Raw genomic sequence first — 10,285 nt, 5'->3', positions numbered from 1 at the left:
AACATAACTTTAAGTCTATATAAAATTAATTGTATAATTACTTTCTCCATTTTAAATTACTTAATGTGATTTTTTAAAATATTTACTTCATATTATTTTTTTTATTCATTTTTACTTGTCAGAACAATATAATTTTTTTTATGTTACACCTAACATTACTTATTTATTCTCCAAATGATCATATGGAGACCTGGTTAAGACTATATATTAATTAATATGAGTATGGTACTAAAATATTTATATTAATCACTGTTTTTAAACAGAGACGAAGCCAGAATTTTCAATAAGGGAATTTCACATTTACTATATATGTATATAAATTTATTTTAACCATGTATAAATAATATAATTTTCTGTCATAGGGGACCCTGAACCAATTTTAAAGGGGAAACCCTGTAGGCTTGATGCAAACATGTGTTGCTACATGTTAAATAAATTTATCTCATACCAAATTTTATTTGAGAGTTTTGTTCTCATAACCATGATTTAGCTATAATTTGAGGCATATAATTTTTGCTAAATCAACTAGCATTATCAATATAATTTCACAATTTAAAACTGTGCTCTTAATAACAATTCGAGCAAACAACCTTACAAACACCAATTTGTAAGTTGACAACAAAGCATATGTGATCATCACATAGATGCATCTATCATATAGTTGCATCTATCATATATTTGCAAATGATCCACAAGGCAAGTGAATGAGACATATTCACCTTTTTATATGTTCCAAAAGCTTCAGGGGATTACAATCCCAACCTTAGCTGGTCCAATCAAAACAAGCAACACAAGAGAATTCTTGAAGAATCTTTTATTTCTTCATCGTATAAGCCACATAAATTCTCAAATATATTTGCATCACATCAAAATCATGATAGTCAAGTGGTCATGCCAACTGACATTTATTTCAGTGCATGTATAATTTACTTTTGCATGTGATTTCATCAGCATGTTCATGTTTGTCTGCAACAAACAAGAGAAAAAGTGGGATAATGTTTTACATAAATATTTATAACCCTCTTCGGTTGTAGTGATTTATAGTCTCAATATTTATTTTCAATTCATCCGAAACTTAAAAACTTTCTTTTCGGACTTACTACAACCCCAATATTATTCCTCTGGTAATAGCACAACTCATTAGAGCTTGCAATTTAGTTTTGTGTACTATCACATATTGCATGACACCATCCCTATGGTGAGTATCTCCTTCAAGGAGAAAATTATATTATTATTGTCATGGTCAAAATCATTACGAGGAAGACGTCTTTCTTGCTTTACTTTTGTTGTACCATAGGTACAACCAATGACAAATTTGTATTGTCACACAATAATAACCACAATCCTTATAGGCAAGAACTATTTCTTTCTTTTTCCCTTTCGGTAGTTCACAATAAACATACCATAGTGACGTATAAACGTACAATACGATTAGTCATTTCTATCAAATAAAATTTATTTCCTCTCAAATCTCCCGTAGAGGCGAGTTTTGACATATATCATTTTTTTCTCAAACCTCCCATAGAGGTGAGTTGTGGCATATATTCAATCCATAATGATTTTATCACATCTTACCCATTCTCTTATAGAATGATCGAGCATTCACGATACTCATCACAAGTCAGATTCTCTTCAAGTAATGGATTGATCATTTATATATACTTCATAAATTTGCATTATAAGTACATTGTCATGGTTTTAAAATTCATCATACTTTCATGACACACCTCAACATCACTTTGAAAGATCAAGTGTACCATCACTTTATCTTCTTATATCATAATAGAGGATTTATAAACTTGTCAAATTATTGGATTGACAACTTTCACAAGTCTAATGACCTTTCATACCATTTTGATGATAAAAATTGTCTTCACATTTTGAAGGACTATTTGAAGAACTCATATTGTTCTTCCTTTTATCATTACCAAAATGATGACTATTATAATTTCATCCCTCCATGCCCTTATTCATATCATGAATTATTTGTCATCTTTCAGACTAATTATTCACTGCTATCACATTCATATGATTAAATAGAGCAAGTCAGCATGCGGATTTCAAAAGTTATCACATGTTACTACCACATTCTTTTCAAGGAATGGAGCAAATTCAATATGATGAATTTCGAAGACTTTTCATCAAAAATATATTATTTTTGTCTTAATCATCATTTTATCACCACTATGGTGCATTGAGACTCAAACTCAATGTCTTATGCATACAAAGGCACATTAGGTCATAATTCTATGGGACTTGAACCCAATACATTATTATCACGGTGCATCAAAATTCAAATTGATGTCTTACCCTCTTGGGGCGATAGAATTTGAATCTATTGTCTTATCCGTCAATATTTTTCATTATGTGCATCTGGACTTAATTTGATGTCTTACCCTTTTTGGTGCGATGAGACTTGAACCCATCGTCTTACCCTAAACTAATGGTATAATAGACCAAAGTACAACATAACTCACCCTGAGTCTTTCAAAACAATCAAAATAATATTCAAACTCATGATATTTATACCTTTTTCTATTTAAGAAATTTTGTATAGCATGTCATATTCAATCAATAGTAGTATATGTCTTCGATTCCTGATAATTGTTAGTGACTCAATACTATTTTATTCTAAATCATAAAAATATTTTAGAAAATACATACCTGATTTTATGCATATAATACCTTGATTTTTCATAACGAGATCAACCAAAACATGAGTTAAAGAAAAACTAAAACTCAATCTTAATTGGCTAGAGACTCGTGCTGATAACGTATTATAAAATCAAGCTCATAAGAATATAATCATAAAGAAAAAAAAGACAAGAGAAATAGATAGAAGAAAAAAAATTTCTTCTTATTCAAGTGTATATTATTCAAGTGTATATTTTAATAGTGAATGATATCTCTATTTATAGGTAGAAAAATCAATCAAAAGATCACCATATTTAATATAACATAAATAAATACATTTCTATCAAAAAGTTATCTTGACAATACCTATCGAATAAGTTTATGATAAACTTAAATACAATCCATTTTAATCCAATCTATTTATAATAAACACTTTAGTAAACCGAAAGTAGTCTTAAAAAAAGAGGTACTCATAGCCAATAAACAAGCCATAGAAATAGCGTTCAGTTTCCGGCGACCGAGAATTTGAAAGTAGCCATGTCAATATACGATCAAGCGGCAGCTGCCGTGCTATCGCAAATAGCTACGGCGGCGGATGGCGCACTTATTGGCTTAGCCCTAGCTTACGTTGCCGTACGGAGTATTGTCAAGTTCAAAGCCAATTCTTCCGCCCTTCACAAAATCAACGATGCGCCGTCGCTTAATGTCTCCGATCTCCGTTCATTACTTTCTTCTTCCGACAACTCTGATAGTTCAAATCATTCCGATGACGGTAAGCTTGTGATTGTTCGCGGTACTGTGGAGGCGAAATCGGCGGTTGAGGGTAACTGGAAAAGCTTGAGAGCTAATATTCTCTCAGCTCATAATTCTGCTGAAAAAGGCGTTATATTGCAACATACTCAAACAGTATAATTCTTCTACACTTTTCGTTTTACTTTAATTTATGTTCAAACAGTATTAAATTAGTCAATTTATCATGCTTTATTAGGCAATTAATATCCTTATTCGAGCTGGAAATTTCGTATTCAACGACATTTAGGATTAGTGGTACTGTTAGAGTTAGTTATGATCAATCTAAATTTGTGAATATTCACTATAATTGATGTGTTAGGGCTTTTTTAGGCATGTGATATGATGCGGTGATCGTTTTGAATTACAATGTGGGTTGCAAACTTTGGTTAAACTGCAGGGTTTGATCTTGTACTTGTGATAATTTATCCTACATTTTTGTTAAATGTTAATGCACAATCGAAAAAAAGAACAATCGATGTTTTGCTTAGCCCGCGTTGAAGGAATCCCTAGACATAGAGAGAGGACATGAGATAATAAGCTGGTGCACAGGGAGGGATGTCTAGGGATGAATTCCCGCTTCGCCTCATGACCCTTTGGTCGCAGAGGCTGAGAGTGTGTCTTAAAATACAAACTATTTTTGTAATGAAATTGTGTTATATTAGAGCTAAATGGATTGTGAGGATTCATATAGCTTATCCAAAGTTGTTTGGAATTGATGTGCGGAAGCTGCAGTTGTTACATTGTAAATATCAACAATTATTAACAGTTTCGAAGGGGAACTACGTGTTTTGGATGTTTTATACGTGTGAATATATAGATTAGCTGTTACAGAAAGAAATCAATAGCTATTATCTACTGGTGATGGACATCCTTCAGTTTTCAAAGAACTCTTTGAACCGGTGTACTTTAAACAGAAACAATATGATCCACAACCAATTTAATTTGCAACCTATGTTTGGCTGCTATTTTTTTGTCAGTTTTTGTGTGTATTTCTTTTTTTCTAGTGAATTTTGGCAGCATACTGATGTTCATTTGCTGTCTTATTCTAGTGTATCTATAATGAGTGGAGAGGCTTCTTTTCGTGGGCTGGTGATCTGTATTCAATATTTCCAAGAGTCCGGAAGGATCAACAATCGTCCTCTTTGAGAACGGTAATGTGAAAATTTTCCAACAACACAAGTCTCTTGATTTTGCTAGTGCCTTTAATTTCACCAGTGAAGCACAAAAGAGATATTGAGTCAGTATTGCTAATATTTGTCAATTTTCTATTTTTGCCATAAATTCTGCTAGGTTATGTGAATATTTTGTAAGAAGTTATAATCTTAGAATTATTAATGCAAATTTCTCTGCATAAAAAGTTTTTCCTACTTGTCATCTTTAAATCTAGTTAATACGCTCCAATTTTGTAGTTGCTGCTCTTTTGCCTGCTAATAAGTGTTATATAGCTTTATTTGTTTTCATAATATAAGCTTTCTAAGCTTTTGTGCTTCTCTATCTTCGACTTAGGTTCCCTTTGTTCTTATTGAAACTGGGAGGTGGCCGCAACCAAAATATGTTAATGTCAATATGGATGGTTCTACGCATTCCCTACCTCTTGTGACAGTTTATCATCACTTGCAACCTTTACATGCTACGCCTCTCACTTTTATCCAGGCTCTCTTTGGTCATCACTATCCTGTGAGTTTAAAAATATGTTGTGGATATGGGCTTCTTGACCATTTGTGATTGCTTATACAACTTTTAAAGTTTGTCTTTCTTCCTGCAACTCATGTAACATATTGTTTTCTGTGACAAAGGTTGGAGTATTGGATGAAGAAAAAATTCTACCACTTGGTAAAGATATAACCGCTATTGGTGTTTGCAGCTCAAAAGATGGGATTTTGGAGATCAAATCATGTGAAGACCTACCCTATTTCTTGTAAGGAAGGTTTACAGAATAGTTTTCTTAATAAATTGATAAAGCATGACACTCAGCTCTTGTTCTAAAATTTGGGTGATCTTTTATTTCCGAATTGATTTATTTTGTTGAAATTTGTGAGTGTTAATTTTTCACTTTGGTAGGTCTGATATGACCAAGGATCAAATGCTGGTAGAGCTTGCCTTCAAAACAAAAATTCTGATGTGGAGTGGAGTTTTATTTGGTTCAGTTGCAGTTGGTGTCCTTGGATATGCTGTTGTGAGGTAAACTAGTTTCATCTCTCAAACACTTGAACTTTTTTTGTGGATATCATGCCTTCAAGATCTCACTGTGACACTCTATTTTCTTCTTTGTCCTTTTCGCTCTCATAGACTGTAGTTGACGTGAAGTCTAGGTAGGGACAAAATCCTTAATTGTTTCATATAGTATTTTATGATTCTGCTTACCGAGCATGAGTTAGGGTTGTAGGAACCTTCTATTGAGTGGTTACCTCTTAAATAATCAAGTCATCCACATCTGCTCCCAGATTGATGGATTCCTTTCCCTACTTCATCTGCAATTTATCTCGCGGCTGCATCAAATGAGTCAACTTATAAATACTATGACATGAACTTATAACCCTACTGGGTAGAAGGCTGGTTGGTTGATTTGGATTACAGTTGTTGTCATTTCGTGTATGCAATTATTTGATGCATATTACTTTAGGGAAGTTGTGCGATACAGACTAGTGTACTTGTATTCTATTGAATTGAAGGAAGTATAGTTTTATCTCTGATGCAATTGATGTTTGAGTAGGACCATCATCACGTGCCAAAAAGAATAATGCAGCTAGCTACCTTTAAGCATGAAAGAATCATGATGGGTGCATATTTCAGATGAGCGGAACCTTGAAATTGGCTTACATATTCTAGACTACACTATCCCAGGAAACCTAAGACTGAAAAAACAGAAAAAAGGGGAGATATGCTTGTTTGAAAGGAAAACAGGGTGAAAAAGTATTTACTGTAGTGGTCGCATTTTCTCATTGGTATTTATATGTTTTAGGAACTGGAATCGATGGAAGCTGTGGAGACACCAGAGGCAGGCTCAGCAACAAAGGGATGCTGCAAGCAATGACGATGATGTGCAGGTTAGTGCTGATGAGGAATCTGGAGATGTTCCCGATGGTCAGTTGTGTGTGATATGCCTTACGAGGAGGAAGCGCGCAGCATTTGTTCCGTGTGGACACCTGGTATGTTGCCAGCGCTGTGCCTTGTCAGTTGAACGTGATTTAGCACCCAAGTGTCCTTTATGTAGGCAGACAATTCATAGTTCTGTAAGGATATATGATTCTTGACGAGCAAATAGTTACGAGTTATTTTGAGTAGCTGATGCTGGGAAGGTGGTTGTGCATTTGTAAAGCATGTGATGAAAACTACATTGGACTGTCTCATGGGAGGATGGTCGTTGATATTCCGAGGGGATTAGATACTAGAATTTAACATGCATATTTTTCGTGTCTGTACATACATTTTTTGCTGACTCATTATTGTACCCTTAAAGACAATATTCATTACAATGCTAGGGAGTCATTTTGCTAAAAAAGCTTTGAGTTCTAAGCACTCAGTTATTTCATCAAAACACACAATAATTACACATCTATATTCTTATAGGTACATGACCACCTTGCCTAGAATCAAATTCTTAAGGAATTTGATAATTTTTTTGACTTGTTGCCTTTGCAAATGCACTATCTGAACCTGTGTCAAAGCACAGCTAATGAAAGATTCTTCCAGGCTCTAGATTTACCGGTAGACTTTTGACTCTGTTTGTGCTTAAAAGCCTTGTGCATCTCATGTGTTGTGATCTATCTTCCATAATGAACAAAATGAAACAGGATCTCCTTTCCACCACAGTCCAACACAGCCATCCTTCTCATCAACTCTCATCTCCCAGTTGTTGTCATACTTCTTCAACAATGCACGAGCTCTATCAATAGCATCATCTCCAAACATCTCCCATACGAAACCAACACTCCTCATTCTTTCACACCATTTCTCCTTTGTCTCATTCATCTCTCCCATGTTTGTCAAAGCCTTTGCTGCTTCTCCTTCCATCATCCTCCTTCCCTCGCTCTCACGTCCTTTGTATGCTACACTGGTAGAGTCCAAGAACTTCCACAAGTACTCCACTCGCCTTGAGAATCTTGTTGTGAAGTCCCCGCAACTGTTGCAGCTGCAATCCATGTTGTTCTCACTCAAAACCAGTCCTTTTGGCTCCAAACTCTTTAGTCTTCTCAACAACTCTGTCCTGTCGTCTGGATTGTTGTGTTTCAAGTTATGGAGTCTGAACTGTGCACAAATAACCAAGATTTCATCTGGGGATGTATTTATCACTTGCGAATCAAGATTCTGAAGTGGGTAATTCTCCAGTCTGTTGATTTGTAGATTGATGTTAATCGCCTTGGCAAAGGCAAGTAGTTGCACTGAAAAGTTGTAACCACCTGGACCAACTACAAATGGACTATTTCTTTGTTGATCATCTTCTATTGTAGGTGTTATAACTGTCAGACGAACCAATGGTGGTGGACCTCCTGCTCGATGGGTCAACTCCTCGAGCAATGTTGGCCATTGAACACCATGAGAAACTCCAATATCAACAATGTGTAGGTTCCGGGATGAATCATGTTTCCCTAGAATTTGGAGTATAGAAGAGTTTGCAATGCTATTGGGTATGCGGAACCAGGGACTGATCTCATTGAAGTTGATCAGTGAGTTCTTGAAGAACTTCGGATTTGTTGAAGCAAAAGTAGCAGCAGAAGCAGAAGATAGTGAAGTTGGGCATGGAGTAGAAAGATAATACGTCAGCGCCTGGAGTCCACGAGCAGCCAACCGATGGTTGGCATCTCCGTTTAGTGAGGAGAGCTCGCGCAGAACGTACAACAAGTGCTGCACACGGTTCAGATTTCCTGCTGTAATTGCAGCAGCACAAGGGTTAAGTAACTGCTCTGCCCATCTTCCTTCTCTGTTGTTACCATTATTTCCTGTACTAGACTTGTGTGTTGCTTTCTTGTGTCCTGTTGTTCTTCTTGTATCTGCATCATTGATCCTACGGTTCTGATTCTTCCGGGACGCCTTGGGATTGTAACCAGAATCATTCCCTTTCCTCTTCTTGGATGAATCCAATGGCGGAAGATGACTTGAAATGACCGGCTCCAGAGAGACAGTGCTCGCGGTTGTGACAGGGAAGCTAGTATCGAAGCACGGTAAACTATTATCGTTATTGTTATTGATATGTATTTCTTGGTTTATGCTCTCATTAGGAGCCCACCATGAGTCCTCGTAAATATCATCGAGGCTATATGACTCATCGAGTAAATCATCGATGCTATATGACTCATCATCGAGTAACGACGGAAAGTATGATAAGGGACTATCCAGCCACTCTGAGATGGGATCAGAAGTAGTTTCATCAATGGTCATTGTATCACAGATTGAGGAAGAAGGGTGGTGGGGAAGTTTGATCATTGACTTAATAGGAAGTATATGCAAAGATATTTTTGTTAATTGTTGTAATGGCTCAAGTTTCAAAGTGCTAAAGCTATAATAGTTCAAAATGGAATCAAAAGGGATTTTGCTTTGGGAAGAGACACAGCATGGCATATTTAAAGGGCAGAAGTGTAGTACTGTTATTTTGGAAGTTATGGTGTTTCATTGGGATTCCTTTAATAGCCTAATCATTGACACTAAGTGAGCGTTTGGACACGTAATTTTTCATCACGTGATTCGAAATCATGAGATAGAAATCAACGTTTGAACATATAATATAATTTCATGATTTCAAATCGTGAGATGAAATCTCAAATTCTCCAAAAAGCTTGATGTGAGAATCTTATATCACGATTTTATACTTTTCAAATATAAAAATCGACCATATTATTTTGTAAAAGAAAAAAAATCTTGTCATTTTATGTCTATTAATCATTTATTTCATACGTAAATAAAATTTGTAGTTGATATTATTACTCTTCAAAGTTAAGATAATTTATATCGGTTATAACTATTACTCTCAATGATCAAATTTATAGTTGATATTATTACTCTTTCAACATTTAAACCATTTATATTAAGAAATGTCTGCACAATGTGATGAGATTGTTTGTAATATTTGGAAGGATATGTTCAATTTTACTCTCTCTTTTATTTATTGAAGTAAAGTTTAGTCAATAAAGTTGTATCTTTTTAGAACAACTTTGCGATAGTGTATCATTTTTTTGGTATGAACTAAGATTGTAATAAGAATTGAGATAATTGTCATAGATTTCTCAACTTATGAAGTTTTATGTTTATGAGCATAACGAATTTCATCATTTAAAGAAAATGATTTTCCTAATGGAACCAAGAAAAACAAGTTGCTTAATAAGTGGCATTACAAGTAGGGGTGTACATGATCGGGTTGGTTCGGGTTTTTCAAATATCAAATCAAATCATTTGTGTTGGATTTTTAAATTTATAAATCAAATCAAACAAATAAAACTCGGGTTTTTTAACTTCGGATTTTTTCGGGTTTCTTCGAATTTTTTGGGGTTTTTTGGATTTTTGGGTTTTTCGATAAAGTTTTCATACAAACATATAATTTACTTATACTTCAAATATTTCTTTACTCCTACCAAAATGCAACTATCCGAGTTATTTCTCAAGAAAATAACAAAAAATATGATATGATTAATGACACTAAAATATCCAACAAAAAATAATAATAAAATCGCGTAAAAAAATATTGCAAATTAATAAGTCATAATGAAATTGATCATTATTTAAAGGACTAAATCATGCTAAAATAAGTTTAGTAAGTATTAATTACATGACTAAATATTAAAAGAAGTAAAATTAGATCATGTATTTTAATTGTCTAAATCTATATAAAACTAAAAAACAAAAATTCAATATTATTGTCATTCAT

General features: G+C 34.3%; 2 protein-coding genes across 2 annotated transcripts; one reads left to right on the top strand and one right to left on the bottom strand.

Annotated features, from left to right (window-relative positions):
- Positions 1-3,037: 3,037 nt before the first annotated feature.
- On the top strand, positions 3,038-7,137 carry LOC101259919 (E3 ubiquitin-protein ligase SPL2). The gene is made up of 6 exons (XM_004252348.5): positions 3,038-3,540; positions 4,476-4,577; positions 4,933-5,103; positions 5,223-5,344; positions 5,488-5,607; positions 6,389-7,137. Exons 1-6 carry the CDS (start codon positions 3,172-3,174, stop codon positions 6,678-6,680), a joined length of 1,176 nt encoding a protein of 391 aa, XP_004252396.1. The 5' UTR covers positions 3,038-3,171; the 3' UTR covers positions 6,681-7,137.
- On the bottom strand, positions 6,916-8,985 carry LOC101265210 (protein NODULATION SIGNALING PATHWAY 1-like). The gene has a single exon (XM_004252469.5). The coding sequence runs from the start codon at positions 8,983-8,985 to the stop codon at positions 7,177-7,179; it is 1,809 nt and encodes a 602-aa protein (XP_004252517.2). The 3' UTR covers positions 6,916-7,176.
- Positions 8,986-10,285: the final 1,300 nt, after the last annotated feature.

Source organism: Solanum lycopersicum, chromosome 12 (genome assembly GCF_036512215.1).
Source record: "Solanum lycopersicum chromosome 12, SLM_r2.1".
NCBI lineage: Eukaryota > Viridiplantae > Streptophyta > Magnoliopsida > Solanales > Solanaceae > Solanum > Solanum lycopersicum.
Note: the sequence above shows the minus strand (reverse complement) of the source record. Positions and strands in the feature narration are given on the sequence as shown.

What these genes read in the sequence shown, in the direction of transcription:
- LOC101259919 (XM_004252348.5), top strand. Translation starts at nt 3,172, where the DNA reads ATGTCAATATACGATCAAGCGGCAGCTGCCGTGCTATCGCAAATAGCT. An exon ending in TCTTTGGTCATCACTATCCT is followed by an intron (nt 5,104 to 5,222) that starts GTGAGTTTAAAA and finishes TCTGTGACAAAG; the next exon opens with GTTGGAGTATTGGATGAAGA. An exon ending in CTTGGATATGCTGTTGTGAG is followed by an intron (nt 5,608 to 6,388) that starts GTAAACTAGTTT and finishes TATATGTTTTAG; the next exon opens with GAACTGGAATCGATGGAAGC.
- LOC101265210 (XM_004252469.5), bottom strand. Translation starts at nt 8,985, where the DNA reads ATGCCATGCTGTGTCTCTTCCCAAAGCAAAATCCCTTTTGATTCCATT.